Source organism: Elaeis guineensis, chromosome 6 (genome assembly GCF_000442705.2).
Source record: "Elaeis guineensis isolate ETL-2024a chromosome 6, EG11, whole genome shotgun sequence".
Lineage (NCBI taxonomy): Eukaryota > Viridiplantae > Streptophyta > Magnoliopsida > Arecales > Arecaceae > Elaeis > Elaeis guineensis.
Window position 1 is genome coordinate 6,511,914 of NC_025998.2, and position 23,143 is coordinate 6,535,056.

At 42.0% G+C, this 23,143-nt stretch overlaps 2 protein-coding genes across 3 annotated transcripts; one reads left to right on the top strand and one right to left on the bottom strand.

Annotated features, from left to right (window-relative positions):
* Positions 1-46: 46 nt before the first annotated feature.
* On the bottom strand, positions 47-834 carry LOC109505983 (uncharacterized). Its single transcript, XM_019851197.3, has one exon. It carries the CDS (start codon positions 752-754, stop codon positions 197-199), a length of 558 nt encoding a protein of 185 aa, XP_019706756.1. The 5' UTR covers positions 755-834; the 3' UTR covers positions 47-196.
* Positions 835-16,763: 15,929 nt separating this feature from the next.
* On the top strand, positions 16,764-18,119 carry LOC105047488 (probable WRKY transcription factor 65). 2 transcript variants are annotated; one of them, XM_010926424.3, is made up of 3 exons: positions 16,764-17,116; positions 17,208-17,369; positions 17,461-18,119. In XM_010926424.3, exons 1-3 carry the CDS (start codon positions 16,983-16,985, stop codon positions 17,996-17,998), a joined length of 834 nt encoding a protein of 277 aa, XP_010924726.2. In that variant the 5' UTR covers positions 16,764-16,982; the 3' UTR covers positions 17,999-18,119. The 2 variants fall into 2 exon arrangements, with proteins under 2 accessions (XP_010924726.2, XP_010924728.2); XM_010926426.3 differs by having other exon boundaries at positions 17,211-17,369.
* Positions 18,120-23,143: the final 5,024 nt, after the last annotated feature.

A 23,143-nucleotide genomic window follows, 5' to 3' on the forward strand; every position in this document is an offset into this window, starting at 1 on the left:
CCTGTATATTATCATGGTTTCACCCAATGATGATAAGAGAGGGAAACAATAGCATTGACAAACCAGCAAAAGGAACAGCAGGAACAGTATCTTGACTGAATATAACATACTGGAACAAATTTTTTACACTTGTTAAAGATTTCTACCAGGATAGAGAAAGAATAGAGGGTGGATGGTTGTAACATTCCAGACCCAGTTACCTGACAGTGCATGCAACGGCATGAGCCCATGATTTAAGATGCTCCTTCATGGCCAAACCATCACTCATTGGGGGCATCTTGTAACAACGAAATGGCTGCCTCAGCCCATATGACCTCGCCATTCTTTGCTGCTCCCAAAGTGTGCAACATGGTCTACCATCTGACCCCAATTCGCCAAAGCTTAAACCCAAATCCGTGAACACCCTAAACCTTTGTAATTTCTTCATACCCTGTTCTCGGTTGCTCTTTTTCTTTCTCTGTTCCACGTAGGACTCCTTTAGATGTTTGGATGCTTCACTATTCTCTCGTTTTGTTGCTTGCCCTTCTGATCCTGTTGCTTTCCCTACTGCTTGGAGACAAATATTTGGAGACTTAAGTTGGTGGGACTGAAGGATTTGAGTGGTTGGTGCTGGTTGCTTTGCCTTTCGAGGGTCACTGAGATGAGAGTCCTGGGTATTCTTTTCATTGAAACAAGTAATTGGAGAAGATGGCGAGAGGATATTGGAGAAGAACCAGAGAGAGTCTAGGCTTTCTAAGATCATCTCATCATCCATGTGACAGTGTACAAAGGTGAAGCAAAGAATCTAAAGGGAGACAAGGATGGAGTATAAGCTGAAGTTCAAAGCGAGGAAGAACAGAAATCGGCCATTTTTGAATTTGGAATGACGAGATGCCACGCTTTAATGGCAACGGTCCTGTGAGCACGTGATTCCATCTCACAAGGTCCACGCACTACCGCACAGCTTTTAAGACCGATCAGAGCAAGAAAGAGATAGCCGAAACAAAAAAAACATCAAGATTGGCCCCACCACCAGCCTGCTGCTTGCTGGAATCACTTTTGCAGCGGATCACGGATTCGCATATCCGGGAAAAAATTGGTGGTTCCATGGGTTTTTTCATAAAAAACAATTATTTTTATTTGAATTTATCTCTAAACAGTATGGTGGGTCACCCACTTAAGAACGCATGACGCGTTGACAACTCAGCACGCATGCTAATCCTAGTTGGCAGGCAACAATTGGTTCTCGAATAAAAGATTGGAAAAATGAGAAATGTCACTTTTTGGGGAGAAGATACGTGTAGATAGGCGCTAGTTGGGGACAAGGAATAATCCCCCTCGTGGAATGATCAAAATATGTCCTTTTAAGTTAATCTTAAGTCTTAATGAGCATGTCTTGTACATTGACTATATGCCGCTAAATGTGATGAACATGCTACCTGAGATCACGTTCGGACTTAATTAATGTATATCTGGTGTATGAAAATCTCTCCTTTGGTCTATTTGGACACTCGAATTTCCTATTCACCAAATAACTTAGGATCTCGGGTCATACTCATCTCACAAAGATCAAATACCAATTAGCCGGCTAGTTGAGGGGTTTGGGTTGATCTTTCCATCAAAGAACGATAGATTTTTTTTTTTCAACATTAATTGTTGGATCATGCTTTGCAGATCTCAAACACTCAAAATTTTTTCATTCATTTGTATGCATAGATCTTGAATAACAGATGCACAATCGCATTGTGAAATCGTATGAACGAAGATGAATCATTCTTTCATTTGAAAAATACAACGACCATCCTCCGTTCAAACAAACTGAGTGATGCTCCCAAAATCTCCCATTTACTTTTAAAACTCCTATAATTTTGAAATAATAGATTTCACGAAAAGATGATTTTCTTTATCTGCAAAATTAAGAGCATAGAGAGCTTAAACTGTCTTTTGTCACAAAAATGGCCCACCACTCTGCTAAGCCCTTCCAACTCTCAGCCATAGGGGAAATATAGCATAAGTTTAATATATTTCTCCTTTTTTTTTTTATAACAAATTTTGTATTTTTTGACCATAAGACTGCTAGGAGTTAATATTCCTTCGTGTAGCTAATGACATATGGTTCTATAAAGAAGGTGCTGAAAGAAAATCAAATTGCCTATATTTTTAATTTTAGTGTTTACCTCTTGCAAATTTATTTTCTATAACAAATACCTTCTTTACTTTCTTATGGAATATCAGGGCATTGAAATTTATTTTTTCCAGTTTTATTTTAAGATCATTCCTTATGTATAACAAATTTCCCCTATTTCCTCATGGGATATACTCTTCTGGCACTCCCTGGGATCTACAGTGGTCTTTAGATCTGGTCCACGGCCCAGCAGTGTGCTTCACACGGTTGCATGTATCTCATCTACTTGTTAACTAAACCAAGGTCTAAAATGGAAACCGCTCATGAAACATTTCACCTGACCTAGACTCGATCTGAATCTAAACAGATAACTTAATTTGGCCGGACTCTACCGAGTCTAGTTGTAGAGCTTACATGGTTATCAGCGTAGTAGCTAAAATATATACTTGTGTATAGAGTGGTTGCCAATTATGTAAATCCAAAATAAGATCACACACATTCGATTGTTCTCTCTCTCATTCACACACACATTTTGAATGATCTAGCATGAGCTAGGCCATGAGTGCAAATCATATTGCAGATTTCTCTCCTGTAATATATTTGCTTATGTTAACATCCTATCATAAATCGAAGCACCCATATCAATAGGTCCAAGAATACACAAGCGCCAAGGATTTCTTAAACTTTTCTGATGTGAGACTATTATTTTTCAACACTTTTCCTAGAGTCAAACTATGCTTAGTTTAGAATCTTTTTTTGCATGCATATAGAAACTAAAATAAGAACTAAACAGACCAAATCAACCTGCACGAATGGCATAGATGATGATGTTGATGAGAGCTTGTGCAGATGAATTGCGGGGCAAATCTCCTTGGGCAGTAGGTACACTCCTTAGCACCTCAATGTATTAGAGTGGCTGACTGCCAAGGAAGACTTTGCCCTGTAATCCAACTGCACATTTATGTGTACTGTTGGCTTGAATGGCATAGATGATGATGATGATGATGATGATGATGGTGATGAGAGCTTGTGCACGTGAATTGCCGGGCAAATCTCCTTTGGCAGTAGGCATACTCATTGGCACCTCGGTGTATCAGACTGGCTGGCTGCCAAGAAAGATTTGCCCCGTAATTCAACTGCACATTTGTGTCTACTGTTGGCTTGATGGCCACAGAAATGCCGGCTCCCTCTCTTGGGTATTTATGGATATCTAGGGTGGGCACTGGCCATTTACATGTCCATTGCCCACTGCAATGGGCAACGGCATATGCTGGCGGACATCCTTGATCTAGACTTTTTTTTGTTTTTACTTCTTTTCTTGGAGAAAAGAGAATATTTTGTTTGAAACCAACACCTAGAGAAGAGAGATGATGAAAGGTGAATGAGAAAGGTCGGGGATAAAATCTTTCCCACGTATAGGTCTGACCACACAACTTTATTCTTTACCTTGTCACGACCTCAAAGGCATGCATTGGGACCCATTGTAATCTTACAATGGAAGCATGTCATGTCGATCCTATCCTGAGAAAAGCCACCATGTCTAACGATTTGACACTCTGGCGTATGTGGGTAGCAATAAGGGGAATTTTTTGGGCCAAGTGGAGATGACTTGCTCTGCTTTTGTGCTCTGTTGATGGGAAAAGGAGAAGCGAGAGAGGAGCGACAAGCATGGAAGATTCCCTGGCATGTTCTCTTCTTGTCATTTTAAGGTGAGGTTACGAGGGAGTGAAACTTGTTTGATTCCTGTTTTGCGGAGGCTCGACTTCGCATTTACGTGCATGTATTATTTTACCTGACAAGTGGCCGCACGTACATAAATACTGAGCGAAGGTCGTAAATTAAAAATATAAAAGACTTGCAACCAAAAGAAAGAATTTTGTGACCAAGATACATGGACCCCTACAGCTCGATGGAGTCACTCTCTTGGGCCCAATTATATGTATTATTAACTCATTCTTTTAATAATTTAAGTTTTTGGGATGAGATTAACTAGTTAACATGATATCATGTTGTTGTTTTATCTTGATTAACATTTGATTTCGTCTTGAAACAACTGCACTAGTTTGATGCAACAGACTATGGACAAAGGTCACAAGACAAACACATGAACATCTTCATTTTTTGTTTTATTGTACTTGATGCATTTTACTCTTATATTGTCTCCTTGCTAACATGAAACTGATTGCAGGAATTTCCATACAGTTTCTCAAGCATTTTCTGCATTTTTTAAAAAAATATGCATTCTACTTGTAAAATCAATTTGATTTATTAACAAAGGGTCTATTTCAATGATTGGGCCCAAAATGATATGAAATTCGTGAATTGGGCCAATATAACCATAAAAAAATTGAATTCTAGGTCAGTCCTAGATCTATATTTACAAATATCCAGTACCATCTTTTGAGTAGACCAATTTAAATCCTAATTAGCCAAACGGACTCTTATTTCTTACTTACAATTCGCTGGGAAGATATATTTTTCCACTCTTACATTGTGACCACACATTTTTAACTCCACTCCTCTCTGTCCGTAGAACCTATTTTTTGAAGTTTTGTGTCTTTGAAGAAAACAGTAGGAAAGATGTGGCTTTTGACTCTGAATATTCTTTTTCTTGAGGCTCTAAGGAGTTCTGAGACTGTTGGATGGATGTCTGATCAGGACACCATCTTTCAAAATTTTTTCAGTACCACGCGATGCGGCAGGAAAAAAGAAGAAACAAAATAAAAAGAAAACAATTAAAATACGTGGATCAGTCACACAAGGGCTCGCCTCCACGGGACATGCAAACTTCACTATGAAAAAGAAAATTTTACAAGAGGAGACTTCATCCTCAACCCTTGTACACCCAATTCTCTCTTACCTGAAGTTCTCCTCACAAAAGCTCTCTCTCTCTTAAAGGCCCCCCTGAACCCCTGAAGTGCCTGGCGATCGCTATCCAGGAGCCTCCTGCTCCTTCTCTCACAGCGCTCTCGCCTCCCTCTCTTCTCGGGTTCGTACGGGCTTCGTACGGTGCAAATCCGATCCACACCTTCTTCTGTTCATCACAGGCCTTTTTAAAGGCTTAAACGTGGTTTAAAACCTAATTAGATTAGGTTTAGGTCTCCTAAACAAGCCAAATCAACCTCCTGAACCGTCGGATCGTCACCGCAATCTCCCTGAGCCGTCCGATCGCGACCGGTCTATGAAATAGTGCCATGGACCGCGTGAAACGCGTGGGAAATACCCACGCGGTCCACAGGCCCCGTAGTGGACCGCCCGATCCACGGTGGACCGGGGTAAAGGGCCAGCAGGGCCTACGCGCGCCTGGGCCGCGGGCCTGGGTCGCGCGTCCCGCGCGCCGCCACCTGCGGTCGCGCTGCTGCCGTCCGCCGCTGGTCGCTGACGGTCCTCCACCGCCTCGATTCTTGTGCCGACTTCAAAAGCTCGTATCTCCTCCATCCGAGCTCCGTTTCAGGTGATCTTGGTCTCGTTGGACTCCGTTTTTCGCCGCGAACCTTGCTGTGGGCTGAATCTCGAGGCATCAAATCCTAACAATCTCCACCTCGATTCGATATTCGGCCTCCTCCAAACTCTGAGAGCTTCTGGATCTCCTTGTCCCCATGCCCTGATGCAATCGCCTGCTGATCATGGATGGGCAAACATGGGAGTCGAGCCAGGTTGCTCGATCCCATCTCCGTCGTATGCTGTACTCCTCCTGACCTGAGACCTGCTCGGGGCATCATCCTGCGGCAATAGGAATCTCACCTTGCGACGTCGCCTCTCGTCCTCCCGAGTCTCCTGTCTCGTGCCCGATCCGCCTCCTGGAGCTCCACCTCGCTCTGGGCTCCACCTGGCTCCCAAAGCTCCACCTCGCACTGGACTTCCTGCCAGGTAATTATGTCTTCTGCTCCCTTTCTTCCCCTCCAGCACAATCCTATCGCCGCGTAGCACCCTCAGGATTCCTCCACCAGCTACCGTCCTGTAGCCTCTTGAATCCAGTCTGCTAAGTGAGATAAGATTCCGCCTGAAATCGGGTATGTATCGGACCTCCCCCAATCTCCTCACTGCACCGTCATGTGTCCTCCAGCTGACCGTCCCAATGCCTCTGATCGCACAGCTCGATCCATCCGGCAGATATACAATGCCCTCACTATTCTCCAGGGAGTCAAACTGCTCCTCTCTGCAACATACATGATACGGGCATGCAGAATCTAATATCCACTGCTGGGAAGAAGTAAATACCTCATCAGATATCTCCAGGACATCTCCATCTGAATCACTGCCGGTCGTCGCTACAGCAGCCACCGTCCGATTTTTAAGTTGAGGGCAATCTCTGGCTAGATGCCCCAACTCCTCACACCGGTAACACCTGGTTTTGCTCAAGTCCCTCTTGAACTTAGACCGCCCTCGTTGCAATCTCCTGTCGCTCCGTCTACCGCCTCCTGCACCTCCAGAAGCCACAAAAGCTGAGCTACCGCCACCTGAGCTTGAAGCTGGGTTCTCCCTCCTGAGAACCTCGTTCTGGAGTATCGCCGCGGTGACCTCGTCCATCTTGATAGTGCTCTTCCCCACTGGAAGAGCAGTCACCAAGAACTCGTACGAAGGGGGAAGTGACGCCAGCAAAACCAGTGCCCTGGTCTTCTCCTTAACGTTCTCGCCAACGCTGAGAAGGTCGGTGAGGATCTTCTGGAAGTGGCTCAAATGCTCTTGCACGCTCTGTCCCTCAGTCATCCGCAGTTGGTAAAACTGCCTTCAGAGGAAAAGTGTGTTGGTGAGAGACTTCGCCATGTACAACTCCTTGAGCTTCGACCACAGCACCGTCGGGGAAGTCTCGCTCAGTACATGGATTACCACCTCATCCGTCAGGTACATACGGATGGTACTCACCGTCTGCATCTGTAGCCGTTTCCAATCCTGCACCTCCATGGTGGTCGGCTTCTCATCGCACAAGAGAGCATCGATCAATCCTTGTTGGATGAGCACGTCCTTCACCCTTGCCTGCCACAAGGAGAAATTGTTCTTACCATCGAACTTGTTGATCTCCATCTTGATTGTTCCTGTCTTCTCCATCTTTAGTCTTGCTCACCACCACTGCAATCTGTGTCCTTGTACCGTCTTGCTCTGATACCACTTGTTGGGTGGATGTCTGGCCAGGACACCACCTCCCAAGATCTTTTCAGTACCACGCGATGCAACAGGAAGAAAGAAGAAACAAAACAAAAAGAAAACAATCAAAATATGTGGATCAGCCACAAAATGGCTCGCCTCCACGGGGCATGCAAACATCACTATGAAAAAAAAAATTTTATAAGAGGAGACCTCACCCTCAACCCTTGTACACCCAATTCTCTCTCACCTGAAGTTTCCCTCACAAAAGCTCTCTCTCTCTTGAAGACCCCCCCTGAATCCCTGAAGTGCCTGGCGATCGCTGTCCAAGAGCCTCCTGCTCCTTCTCTCCCAGCGCTCTCGCCTCTCTCTCTCTTCTCAGGTTTGTACGGGCTTCGTATGGTGCAAATCCGATCCACACCTTCTTCTGTTCATCACAGGCCTTTTTAAAGGCTTAAACGTGGTTTAAAACCTAATTAGATTAGGTTTAGGTCTCTTAAACAAGCCAAATCAACCTCTTGAACCGTCGGATCGTCACCGCAATCTCCCTGGGCTGTTCGATCGCGATCGGTCCACGGAATAGTACCGTGGACCACGTGAAACGCGTAGGAAACACCCACGCGGTCTACAGGCCCCGCTGTGGACCGTCCGGTCCACGGTGGATCGGGGTAAAGGGCCGGCAGGGCCGGCCCACGCGCGGGGGCCTGGGCCGCGCCTGTGCACGGGCCTGCGCGCGCTTGGGCCGCGCGCATGCCTGGGCCGTGCGCCAGGCTGGGCCGCGCGCCCGCCTAGGCCGCGCGCCTGGGTCGCGCGTCCCGTGCGCCGCCGCCTCCCGCCGGTCGCCGGCGGTCCTCCACCGCCTCGATTCTCATGCCAACTTCAAAAGCTCGTATCTCCTCCATCCGAGCTCCGTTTCAGGTGATCTTGGTCTCGTTGGACTCTGTTTTTCGCCGCGAACCTCGCTGTGGGCTCAATGTGGGCTGAATCTCGAGGCGTCAAATCTTAACAGAGACAAAGCCAAGTAAGACTGAGATTAGTAAGAGTGATGATTTGGTTCACCCATGTTTGCTTGATAGTAGAGAGATGTTCTCATAAACTTTTCATGTCTAAATTTCTCAAATACTTCGTTAAGAAAACCAGCGAGCTGACTGATTAGCAAATGTAGGAAACAGAACAAATGACAGATAGCTCTGGTTTGATAAGAGGGAGAAAGAAGAGAAGCATGATACGAGCAAGAAAGGCAAGACCTCGCATGCCTCTCATCATGAGTATACACATCATATCTCAGCTTACGTTACAGGGCCATAGACAATCTAATAATTTAGATCCCATTTGAAATTGCTATAGTAGTAGAACTTTTTAAGTAAAATTTTTATAAAAAATTATTTACTGTTTAGTAATCATATTTATAAAATTTTAAAGCATTTCATAAATATAGTTACCAAACAAAAAAATAATTTTTTTATACAAATCTTATTTTCAAAAACTTTATTTCTAAAAGTTGGGAAAGTCCTGCTGTTAATAACAATCTCAAACAGAATCTTAATAGATAACCGTGCTGGGTACGGTATTACTTGGAAATTTTTCTGCTTTGTTCAATATAAGGAGGCTGCGAAGGTGAATTGGTGGGCAAATCTCCTTTGGCAGTGGGCTCAGTGCACCAATCAAGCTTGCCACTGCCAAAGGAGACATCACCCAGTAATGCACCCTTCGCACTTCGTCGCCCTGGCTCGCCCCAGTCCAACGTTTGAGGTTGGATATTTAAAGGCATTGATCCCTGAATAATATCCAATGAGTATATAACAGTACCATAACTGAAACTTCCACCATCAATCGCTTTACAATCTATTATTTAAGACATGTTAAAGAATCCAATGCTATGCTGAGAATTAAACCTCTCCTGCCACAACTTGCGAGCAGTTGGGTAAATGTACATATCTCCAATCGCTTTCACTTATTAAATATGCTTCACTTCTACGACTCCAGAGAAATATCTCATAACAAAGTTAAATCAGAGTAGGAGAGCGAGAGCTTTAGTTTTAGCCACTTCATCTATTAGTGACAGCCCTTGAAAGAGTGAAGGGCTAACGACAACAGGGCTGTTCCCTCCTCACGTGCGTATCATGTGCTTGGTACTCGAAGCAACTAGAACTATAACGATGGCAAGCGAGAGCATCGGAAGGGAAGATCCAGGGGTATGTTCCTCCCATGCTGAATTCCGAGGCACAAAGTGAGGGTCATGGCTGTCAAAACATGAATGGAAAAGGGATTCCTTTGTGCTCACAAGCTTGGGTCTACTTAAAAAGTGTTCTTAAGTATCGCTATGAGTCGACTCTATAGAGGATCAAGTATAAGGAATATAATTCATGAGAATACATTTGAGATATTTTTGGAGAATTTGGTTATGGCTATCATGTCTGTGAAGTCTTTGAAGTTTACATGTACCGTGTCTCTAATCATCATCATCATTTTCTTCTTCTTCTTCTTTCTTTCTTTCTTTTTTTTTCTTTTTTTTTTTTTTTTAAGTTTAGAAGTCTTCTTCTTCTATCTTTCTTTCTTTTCTTTTTTTTTTTTTTTTTTTTGAGTTTAGAAATGAAATGATTATTGGTTGGAACAGACCCACCACTTAGCTGGTGGAGTAGTCCAACCAAGAAGCAACATGCAAAAGGACAGGTAAATCAAAATAAAGTGCAATAGAAGAAATTATTAGTTAACATGGTTCTGCCACGTGTGTCTTGTACCAGCCAACAACAAACCAGCATACCATCTAAAAAAATACAAGTCATCCGCTGGATAATGGTGAAATTATTTTTCATTTAAAATTTTCAATCGAATTTGGATAACAGTATACTTTTTTCAATAATAAATAATGTGCTGGCTTGTTATTGACTGGTATAAGATATATGTGATAGAACCATTTTAATCAATATTTTCTTGCATAATAAATATGCTTCCATGCATGTTGCTTTGTGGTTGGATTGGTCCACCAACTCAACGGTCCACCTGGTCCAACTAAATATTGCATGGGACTAATCCCCACCTTTCTTGAAGTGTCAATAGGTTGGGTCAGCTAGATCTAGGAACAAGTTTGGTCTGGGACCAAATAATATCAAGCCCAAACCCAGGCCAACTCTGGTTCCTTGTCACATTCGACCAGACTCAAAATTGAGCCTAATCCGTTGTTGTAAAACGTAACCCTGGGCCCAACTAGCCCAAACACCAAAACTTAGCCGGGGCCAAAGGAATAAAACGGTAAAGATAGAAAGTAAGGAAGGAAGCCCGTTGAAGACATGAAAAAAGGTACTGCTTTTGGAACAGATGGCAAGAGAATTTGGACCATCCCCTAAAAAAGGGTAAAGATAAAAAGGCTGCAAACAAAGGAAGCTCCTCAGAATAGTTCCTACTTCCAAGCATATGCCGAAGATATCCTGAACTATTTGTGGCTTGAACTCTCTATAAAAGCTTGCATTGCCGGTGATCTACATGGCGTCGAGCCTCGCTGAAGAAGATGGGCAGAGGCATATGTGAGGTCTATGAATAACAGGGTGATTCTCTTTTGGCACGAGTGCAAGGCACGGCGATCATTGCGTGCTACTGCTATTCTTGCCAAAGGAGAATTGCCCTGCCATTCGCCTACACAATATATTTTAGAAATTTAGAGTGCATGTAGCAGTGTCAACCAAGCAACACTATAAGAAGTAAGTATAGTTCATCTATTTGTTTGTTACTTATTTCATTATCTATATGTATGTATCCATATTTATGCTTATAAATGATAGAATGGACTCAATAGAACGGAAGCCATTGGAGGTGGAGTATTTTCCATCAAGCTTGTGGAATCTCTCCAGCAAGAGCATTTTCCTATCAAAATTTAACTAATGTAAGATGGTTGCACTGTGTCTCAACCTTGTCTCAACTAACAAGACCTAGATCATGATCGGCTTCATCCCTTCTTTGCTCAAATCCTTTGGGCTGATGCTTATGGAGTTGTTCATATCAAACCTTCTTGGTTCTTCTGAGACAGAAATTCTTTTGTTTCTTCTAGTTTCTCATACAAAAAAGAAAAAAAAAAATCCCTAACAAGACCTAGACCATTGTCCTAGACTAGGATTAGTAATGGGGCGGCCTTAGTCCAACAGGACCATCCTAGAATTAAGTGGTCTAGGCCTAATGTAATTGATATGTTGAAAAAAAGCAAGCTTGAGGATAATTGCTTTGGACTATGGATTCACATGACCCCCTATCTTGGATTCTTGACACACATAGATTACTAGAAAAGAAAAAGGGAAAAAAGATATGAGTTTGATTCTTGCTCATGACATTTCACACAGCTCCATTGATGCCATAACGATTTTATAAGTTACAGTCACCTGTAAATTTTCAAGTGTTAATGAGTTGAAATAAAGCTCACGCCTTAGCATGCCTGAGATTGCTTCTTGCGTTAATGGATAGTTAATTTCTTCCTCAGATACTTGGATCCTAACTTGAAAAAATCCCGATTCTTGGTCCTTTTTGTAAGGTTGATCCCAGGACTTAAATATTATAAATATCTATTGCACGGTTAACCAACTATGTAGGCCCAGAACGTATACCGTGAGGTCAATATGACATCCGATCTTCTGTAGTTCGACATTGAACCAGAAATATCCTATCCACAATCAATGCCGTCTATCTATATCATGATAGCGTATGATTGAATAAGATCGTGATGCACTGCCTGGTGTACAAACAGGGCTCCTCTAATCATGAGCTATTGTGCAACACATGAATGGCAGGTGATCAAGGACTAGAATTTTTGAGACAAGATTATTGGAGAACGGAAACAACTCTTCAATCTTATAAACTGAATTATATTCCCTAATAGTGTTACAGATAGATATCCTTTTTGTTAGATATTTTATTTTTCATGCCCATGGATATATTTGTTCTAGATTGGCTTGATAAATTCAACTAAATTTGGTACTCTTTTATGATAAAATATTATAAAGAACATTTTAGTTATTATACATCACTATTTCCCCTTCACTCATCTCCCCCCAAACTCTCCTATGGCCTGCGCTGCCTTCCCTCGTGGTCGCACCCTCCGCGCGCCACCACCCCCATCCCCCATGACTCATGGAGAACCCCCCACGCCCCCCCCCCTGACAGCCCATGCCGCCTCCCCTCTCAGTCGCGCCCTCCGCGCGCCACCACCCCCATCCCCCACGACCTATAGAAAAACTTCCACACCCCTCAAGGCCCGCGCTGTCTCCCCTCTTGGTTGCGCCCTCCACGCGCCACCACCATCGTCCACCTCGGCCCATAGAAAACCTTCCCAAGCCCGCGTTGCCTCCTCTCTTGGCCGCGCCCTCCGCGTGCCACCACCCCTATCCCCCGCGGCCTGCGAAGAACCTCCCATACCCTCCGATAGCCCACGCCGCCTCCCCTCTCGATTGTGCCCTCTACGCCACCACCCTCCTTCTCCCGTGGTCCACGGGGAACCTGCCACCCCACCACTCCCCATCTTCCTAGGCGGCATCACCTCTCCTCTTAGTCGCATCCTCCATGCCTCCCCCTCACCCGGTGCCATGGCTCCTCGGCGTGCCTCCGTCCCCCCCTCCCCCAGATCTCCTCCGTCGGAGAACAATTTTTGAAAAAAAAATAATTTAATTATTATATGAATGAATCTTATTTTTTGAATTATTTACCGTGCCAGTCATGTACATAGATCTCTTGTCTAATTGAAATTTGTATGATTCAAATTTAATCCAATGGTCAGAAATAGATAAAAATTAACATGATAAAAGTGCTCTTTGGAGCATCATAGCAAAACTCAAAAAAAAAAAAAAAAAAAAGATTGAACTTCTTTGGTACAACCCTAAGTTGGAGAAAATTTCAACTCATGTCGATGTTTTACATGGTAATACGCATCCAAGTTGAAACAGAAAGATTGCCCCACGTTGCAAGATATTGATGCTACGAAGAGGGCTAAACAATTTTCTCCCTCTCTCCATCTTGAATTAACTGGCTTCCAGCCTGACATATGCTGACCTCCTGGATCCATGCTAAAGTCGGTGACGAGTTCAGCACCACTTGATATTTCGATCAAGTTGTAAGCGTCAATACGGTTGGGCCCTCCTTGACCATTTGGAATGACTGTAGGGTTAGGAATGAATAGTCAGTTAGCTAGCTAGCTTCCATTGGGCGTACTTGCTGTGATTTATGGAGCCTGAAGTTTGTCTTTAGCTTCAGTTTCCAGCAACAGTATCGATTTGGCCAGTCTCTACAAGCGTGCAGGCTGGTAGCCTTGACTCTTTCTTTACCAACTCAGGCCAATGAAGTCATTCGGGCAAAATCTACCAGCTGGTCTTGACCAACAACCCCTCTCAGCTTTTAATTCCTATTGATATTTCTGACTGGCGCCACCATTTTTAGTAGAGCGCTGCATGGAACATCTATGATGTGTGATTTGTATCATGAGATGGTATATAGCACTCGATGATCATCATCAAAAGATGGATAGCCATCAAATAAAATGACTTTATATATTATCTCCAGATGGCAACCATCAAGTGCCACTGCTAACCATTATCCATCTATTCACTACTTGAGATCATGAGCATAGCATATTACTGGGGCTATAGTCCATCACTTCGAATAAATATTCATTATAACGATGTAATCACATCAAATTTGTGATAAGCCCATCAAAACATTTATATTTCATCAATTATCGTATATTTTATCGATTTTTATGACGATGCCTCACACTGCCCACTGCTTCCACCTCTCCTGCAAATAAGGTGCAGCATTCAAGTCTTGGGAATTGCTTTTGCAAGCATGCCACATGCATTGCTCTTGCATTATTTATTAGGAAATGGTTGGCGGTACTCCACAATTCGTTCTTTTTTTCCAAAAGAAGATCTTGACTTGATATAATGTACTAATATCTACTGTTCTTTCAATTATGGAAGCATGAAAGCGAGTTAATTTTCTCTACGTTGGGGATAACCAGAACACGTGCTTTCTTTACCAGGTCCAGGCACTTGGTCATTTCGGCAGAGAGTTCATCTACTGCTTGTCTTGATCTTTAAGCCTACCCATATTTCTGACTCATGCCACCGCTTTTGATAAAGCATTGCTGAGCATGGATGCTCTACAATTTACTATTTGGACTGCAGCACCATACAGCACTCGATAGCCCCCATCAGAAAATGGACAGCCATCAAACAAAATGACCTAATGTGCCATCTTCTGATGATGACCATTTAGTGCCACTACTAACCATCACCCATGCATGCACCACTCACTTCACCAATTTACTATGATATTCAGGATCATAGGCATAGCATATAACTTGGGCTATAGCCCAGCAGTTCCATCTCTTCTACAAATGAAGTGCAGCATTTAAATCTTGGTGGTTGTTACAGTAAACATATCATGTGCATTGCTGTTGCATTGTTTCTTCGAAAATGATTGGCGTCACTCCACAATTAGTTTTTTAAAAAAATATCTGGACCTGATATAATATATTAGCATCTACTGTCCTTTCAATTTTGGAAGCAAGTCGATTTCTCTAGCTCGGGGATAACCAGATCGTGCGCTTTCTTACCACACCTCTATGTACCTTTTTTTTTTTTCTTTTTTCTTTTGCTTCTAAAACACGTCCCTCTGCAAGAAATCCAATGCTTTCATCTTAAGCTTCAATTTTTAAGTAAATTTTAGAGGTATATCTGGCTAGAACAAGTTGGACTCTGAAATCAAAATGGGAACGTGTGACTCTTATTTCATTTGGAGGAAGGTCTCATTCTCATTTTAATTTTATAAGAAAATAAAGATTGCCCAAATTTCTCCAAACTCAATCCCTTTTTTTCTTAGTATTTAAATCTTCTTTTGATTTTGGTAACGGACTGAATACGCCGAAGAATGTGATCATTCTGATTTCTATTTCAATAATATCAATACCCTTTGCGAACCAAATATAATCCATATGTATTTCAATGTAACCATAGAGATTGAATGCATATTAGCATATGCAGATCTTCTGATGAAAAAAATTACTAAATGGATCAAGTGGATCAACCCAATAGTTACTCCCCACATTATCTTGTATTTAAATTATTCAAAATCAAAATATAAATGTGAATTCATCATATAATCCATCATACACATGCCCTGAGATTTGAACTAATCCACTGATTCTGGCCTTGATATATCTAATAATTTCTCCTTCCGGTGGATTCTTCGAGTCACTTTATAATCTAGACCGTGCCGATCACTCCGATCCCAAAATGCCCAGCCACAAACCACATGCAGCCTCTCGTAAAATATGGGATGCGTATGAGACAGGCTACAGAGATAGCCGTAGGGTGGGTCCCCCTCGTTCAATCACAAATAAAGGGCCAGACAATGACAACCTAATGTAGTCAATCGAAGGTGTCGCCCTCACCGTGACGAGCCATTGGATTAGTTTAACCAACTGGGCCCCGGCTGAAGTTGATGGAACGCTAGTTTTCCTCCGCCACGTAGCCTTCGCCAAAGGAGCAAGTCCTACCAAGAAAACTCCACCACCACCCTACCGCGAGGCTAATGCCTCTCCTAGGACCCCTACTTCGCCTCAAGTCTCCTCGTCCTAATGGAAACAGCTATTGCTGCCGTTATTCCCGCTCGCATGACTCGGTGCTTGAATGGCGTCAAGGGAGGCCAGAAAACCACCCGACTTTTATAAATGGAGGTGCCGCGTCGCTGTGAACATGAAGGCGTGAGGAAACTTCCCCACGTTGAATTAAGAAACAAGAGGTTTGACAAATTGAGAGAGAGGAGATGATTAAAGAATTTTTAATTGGCAACAAGTCAATAAGTGAGGTGGAATATATGTTAAAAAATAGAATATAAAAAAAGAATGGAGTATGCTGCCATAACTCCGTGCAACTTTTCATATGGATTGATGTATAGGATAATTCGAATGATTGATTGGTCTTCATTTCCTCTGAGCCTCTCTCTCTCTATGTATATAGGTGCTCTCGTCTGTCAATGCAGGAGGTGGTAACCTGAAACACTAACGGTCGTCTTTGCATGTCCGTGCCCAGTACGGCCTACTGTATTTACGTTACCAGGCTCGTTTCCGCTGTGATCCATTGGGTCCTACTGGAACCTCGAAGTCAGACCGGCCAACCATCTTCGAGTTCACCAATGAATGCCACCATTTAACAATCTGGTACTACCCCACTCCGCGGTTAAAAAGCACACGATGGAATGGTGAATCCTTATCTCCAGCTTTGGTACGGGACACTCAAGGAAGGGGGACTTGCTATGCCATCTGAGCTGATAGACGGAGAGAATGAGAAGGTTATAATATACAGAGATCATGTGCCGGATCCCACCTCGTTTTCCCCATAAGATATGTGTTGATATGTTAACAAATCCAAATAGGAAATGGGGAACGGATGGAGGAGGGGTCGCTCTCACATCTTTCAATAGTTTAGTTGGGGCGTTTCCCCCCATAACCTTCTCTCCTCCCCTCAGCCCTCTGGACCCCTCGCAAGCGTCCAAAACCTCGTGTATAAAATTCAACCAAACTCTTATTTTAATACTCCATCGATAGCTGCAAACGATGACAATGAGAACTGCCCCATCTGTCGCCATATAGCCCCCTCACAAAGCCGGCCTTCTGCAACCCTATTCCGCTATTCCTCCTCCCTCATCCCTCCCTGTAGTCTTTCCTTCTTTTGGTTGGCACACTTTTTGGCCTCTTTTTCATGTACGGAGGGATCAAGGGATAGCGATTAATTCCGGTCTCGTGGGAACAACGATCATGGACGGCCGGTGCAGCACCGAGCCACGTAATTCCGAGCCCGAGGAGGTTGGAATAGCGCCCGAGAATAACTCCCCGAGCCCGCCCGGCGACACGAAAGCGGTCCAACCCCTCCCTTCCTCCCAAAAGAGAAGGTGTGTCCGTCGTTCCGGCGGAACTCTCTTAGATTTTAATTTCCCTTCCTTATTTGTGTTTATTTTTTTTAAAAAAAATAAATATCGACAGCAGCCGGCGGTCGGTCCAGAAGCGAGTGGTGTCTGTGCCCATCTCCGGCGACGGAGGATCGCGGCCCAAAGGCGGCGCCGGCGGCGAGGGAGCTCCGCCGACGGACTCCTGGGCTTGGAGGAAGTACGGCCAGAAGCCGATCAAGGGCTCCCCTTACCCGAGGTAACTTCCATCCCACCACTATCACGCGCCGGGAACTTGGCGCACGTTAGCCCAGTAGGCGCATCTCTCTAAGAGTATAAATTGGACGCAGGGGGTACTACAGGTGTAGCAGCTCCAAGGGTTGCCCGGCGAGGAAGCAGGTGGAAAGGAGCCGGGTGGACCCCACCATGCTCGTCGTCACCTACTCCTTCGACCACAACCACCCCTGGCCCCTTCCCAAGAACCACCACCAACACCCCAAGCCTCCTCCGCCGGCAGCAGCGCCGCCTGTCGATGACCCCTCGCCGATCCACCCGAGCCCGCCGGAATCGGCCGATCTGGACCAAAACTTCTCCGATCTTATCGGAGGAGAGCCGTCCCTCATGATCCACGACGAATTCAGGTGGTTCTCCGACGTAGGATCCCCATCCTCCGCCTCGCCCCCGGCGGCCGCGGAGAATCTGCTTTACGGCTCGATCTTCGCCGGCGGGGCGTTGGGGCTCCCGGATGATTGCGGCGGCGAAGAGATAGGGGATGGAGAGGAGGACGGGATGTTCGCCGGGCTCGGGGAGCTGCCGGAGTGCGCGGTGGTGTTCCGGCGAGAGGAAGCGCGGCTGGCGCCGGCCTCGTGGTGCGGGAGTACCGGATGAGGCGGCGGCGATAAGGTGGGGGGAGATTTGATGACGGCGTGGCGTGCGCCGTACGATTGTGGTCTTTTTTTTTTTTTCCTCGATATTTTCACGTAATATAGTTTCTTTTCTCTGATTTCAATTTTTCTTTTTTCTTTTTTTGGGAATGGGAGCTTTAATCTAACAGGTTTAGTCGTTTATTTAATTTCTGTTTACATGCATGGGGGATGCATCGGCCGCCGGGCCATCGGCTTCTCTTGCGCGTGCTGCCATGGATGGGCCGATAGCTTTCAATAAGCTTGACTATTTCTGTCACGTGTCTCGACTTTTTCCGCGCATAAGCCAAAAGCATTTTCCCACACGTACGCTATCGCCCGCTTGAATTCTTAGCTCGCTTCGGGAGGTAATGAGCGTTATTTCAATCAGAAAAATGCTGTGTTCTAAGAGAGATTTCAAATTATTTTTCAGGAAAGCATAATTCAAATATCTCATTATCATACCTACCCATAAGAAACGATGCAGACATCCATTTTGGGTTACTGTTATATTTCATGTATTATTGTCCTTGGATCAAAATTTCATAATACTTCAAAAATCCTAAACGTTCAAGAAATATTAGAAATCCTAAAATTTTGTTAATATTTTATATTCGTTGTTCCTTTTAGTCATTATGGTCATAGAGAAATCAAATAGATGCTCATTGTAGGGCATAGCTTGAATTAAATATGTATCTACATAGTAGAATGACGACTAGAGAGTGCATATATATATATATATATATATATATATATATATATATATATATATATATATATATATATATATATATATATATATATATATATATATATAATGGAATATATCATAACATGAATTATATAGTGTATATTTTTTGAACTTGATGTATATGTTAGACATTTTTAAATTATATAAGTTTTGGTATATAAGTAGGTTAGAGATATAGATCGCATCCAATATTTTAGATTATTGATATGGGACCCTCATCATTTATTCAAAAAGGCTTAACTCATATAAAAGTTATATCACGCGTAATTTGAACCTAACCCGTGTATATCATATATTATGATAGCCTGAAACTATTCCTTCTTGACCCTTTCCATCACATTAGAGATGCTAAAAAGCCTCTTGCAACCGCCCAGATTCAAGATTGTATGTTATTTTAGCATAAAACCATTTTCTTGCTAAACTTCCTTTCTTTTATTTTGTTCAAAGTTTTTTGATAAAATAATTTTGCGGAGTGTGAGTTGTTTCATATAGCTCTCAAGCATTAAGCACACACTATGTTCAAAGGATCCAACAAGATTTTCCTTTAATACTCGAAGAAATTTAGCCAAAAGGAAAAGCTGAGCCTTGCAATATCCGGTGGTCTTTCCAATTCATGAGAGATGGCATTGCTTCATTCTTTCTAGACCAAGGGGCTTTGATTAGATGCTCTACTCAAGATTGCATACGAGTTTAGCGTCTCACAGGCATGAACAAGGAGAGGGCATACAAGCTTCGATCAGATTTACTTCATGCAAATAAAACTCCAGACCACGGCAGCAATTGTTTACTGAACAAATAATTATTAAGTTACCAAAGAAAAAGACAAATACAGTTCCAGCATACACATTTCTACTTCAATAATGGAGCTAGATTTACAAGGGGTAGAGTCGCAGGAAAAGGAGCCACCATATGGTTAGCACGTAAAACAAAACATGGGATTATATTTATAGAGTAGATGAACCATGACCACTCCACATGGCTGTCCCAATACTGAAGGAGGTTTGTCCGAGTTGTAAAGCTGTCGGTTGGATGGGAGTGACTTGTCTAAGCTCATATGATGGCCTTGTTATGCTATTATTCTATTGGACCTAGCTAGTGTTTGTTATTGCTGCTAAATGTTTTCAAGTTTACTACATTTATGTTTAAACATGATAAATAACAGAACATTGGTTGTACGATGAATTGAAATTTTAATGAGAAAAGAAGGTTAAATCACTAGTGATACATGTTTCCATCTAAGCTCCATATTTTAGGGCTGATTCTCATGAATTTTGGGTGGCAATGATCCATTAGGTTTGCATGTGTGAGTAACCATGAGATGCTAAGCCTCACTCTGATTAACTTTATAAAACACAATAGCCACCATAAAGTAAGTCTTGTAATATAATGGCATCCAATGTTTCACATCTACAATCCTTATTATGAAACCCTCATATTGCTTGTACCATCACTTCAATTAATGGGAGGTATAAATGTTCAACGTGAATAGGGGTACAAACGAGTTGAGCTGCTCGCGAGCTATTTGAGCTCGACTCGATTGGATTATTATCGAGCTCGAGTAGCTTTTCGAGTTGAGTTCTAGTAGTCAGATACTCAGCTCAAAAACTTGCGAGCCTACTCATATTTATATATATTTTTAATAATATTATTTTTATTTATAATATATATATATATATATATATATCAATATATATATATTATTAGTAAACTAAAGTTTGATTTTGAGCTCGAATTCGAGTATAGCTCGATTGATATTCGAATCGAATCAAATTGATCATGAGTTTTGTCTATTTTTCATCAAACTAAGATATTAAAGTTTGGTCAATCTCAAGCTGAATTTCGAGCTCAAGTATTTTAAGTTAAGTCGAGCTCGAGCTTCCAGCTACTCGACTCAACTTAGCTCCATTGCATTCCTAAAGGTAAATATGGATATGGTTCTCTTTCCAAGCTTTCTATAATTAGGTTAAAAAATATAACAATCCAGGACCTCATCCAAAAAAATTAATCAAAAGATATTATTTGAATTTTGTGATCCTATAGAAGTACTCAAAATCTTTTCAATAAATAATTAATGTAGGACTAAATACATGCTTGCATAGATCCTCACAAAAAAATATTATAGAAGAATAGAGTCAATAATTAATATATGGCTGCATCATCAATCAAAATTTCTTTTCTTAGGTGGTTAAAGTCAAAACTTCTTTCTTCTCCAATAACAAAAGCTTTGTCTTTAATGAATAGGGTATAATTTTGATATAGAATATATACATCCAAATGCTCCCCTGTGAAGGGGTTTTTTGAGTGGGGATGGCAATATATTAGATATGGGTTAGGTCGGCCAATTCTCTTATCCACCTCATAATTATCGTACCCATCTCGAATCAAGTAGGGTAAAGTAAATGGAGCATCTTGTAGTGGGTCAAATCGAATAGACAAGATGAGTTAGGTCAGGTTGGTACCATGAAGTTGTGGACTAAGATAGATGGGATATACAAAATGAGTTAGATCAGGTCAGGTACCATAAAGTTGTGGACTAAGGGTAGATTCCAAATAATTTTTTTCCCAAAAATAGAAAAAAGGGGTATCTTTCAATTTAATGATACACAAACACTGTAACCATCAAATTTATGGCATAGATCTAAGGACATCTAAGTTAAACCAAATTTGTAGGATGTCAACCCCTAATATACAACCAAAATATCAACCATAGGTTTCATTGATTTTAAAGAATTGAATTTTCTTGTAATGCCGATCAATGAGATCAAGAGAGAACCAAAAAAAAACTCGATGAGTCTCCATCGGATTGGTGGCCTGTGCATCATGATTGACTAGTAATCAAGAGGCAAGAAGCGCTCCCACATGGTGTTAGACAAGGTATGAAGTGGAAGGTGGTGCAAACCACCACCAACCAATAAGAATCAACTGACGATGTCAAGTAGATCATGTGGAAGATGTAACACTCGGGCATAATACTGATATCATCACCATCCATCTCCATGTCGAACGATCATTGCTCTCTCTCTCTCTCTCCCTCTCTCCATATATCTGCTCTCTTTTGAAAAAAAAATAGCAAGATAGAGAAACAAATGGAATGATAAGAAATAAATAGATTTGCCAAAGAGTTTGTAAGATAAGAAAATTCAGAAACCTAGGTAAGAAAGCAAAAACCCTAGTCCTAGAATTGAAGAAAAAAGAATCACCAATGGAAGTGATGAGCTTCAAGATTAATAGGGTTTGATATTGGACAGATGGTAGAGTGTAGCGTAGTGAGGAATAGAGTAATGGAAGAGTCAGGAGGGAGGGATAAAAGAGTGTGGCATTAGACAAAAGGATTTCCATTGGAAGAAATGATCAAGCTAATATTATCCCCTAGAATACTTTTATTGTACTTCACAATCGACGACGGTGCATCTAGTGTCAAATAGATGGAAGAATACTGTGCTGGGAGGGGCGAAGTGTAGCGCAAAGAGAAGAGGGACAACTAAACCGAATAGGACTATGACAGCTATCATCCATTGACTGAATTGAATGATGAATTAAGACTATATTATATCAGATCGGATTTGGAACAAGGTATATCATTATTCGCACCCAACCTGAATCCAATTTAGGTATTATATCTAGAACCCATACATAACTTTGAGTTTAAATGGGGCAAGTAAAGCCAACCCATTTAGATTGAGTACTTGATAGATCGACTAAAATTGCCACCCCTATTTTTAAAAAATTATTAATATATCCAGACCCGTTCTACAACACCCCCCTCCCCCCCCCAATACACACACACAAAAAAAAAAATCAAAAGAAAGCAAGAAAGAAAAAAGATATGATAGTCTACTTCCCAAGACCTTTGCTTGATATTACTCCAATTATTGAAAATGTTAGGCCCTTGTACTTCAATTACTGATATATTTCTTTGCACATATAAACAAAGAGCGTTATTAGGTGGCATGTTCTCTCACTTAAAATACGATTCATGTGGATGCCTCAACTCTCAACTTGTAGTTGATCTCATCACATCTAATATATATATATATATATATATAAACAGAAAATGAGAGAAAGTTTATGAACAATTGGGGCTATCCACGTAAGCAATTATTTTTTATCTATAAATACTACTAGGAGAAAATTAACGTTCCATAGGCCACATATCCAATCTCTTTTTTTAAATAATTTTTAATTTTTAATAAAAAATATTAAATTCAAATATTATATTATTAAAGGATTATATTAAATATTATTTATGTAAATTAAATGATATGATTAAAGTATGAAGTCTATTGATATATACAGTTGAGAATATGAATCAGCAATACTAACATTCTGAATGGATGGTATTTTTTGATTTATAAATAATTTTTTGATAAAAAAATTAAT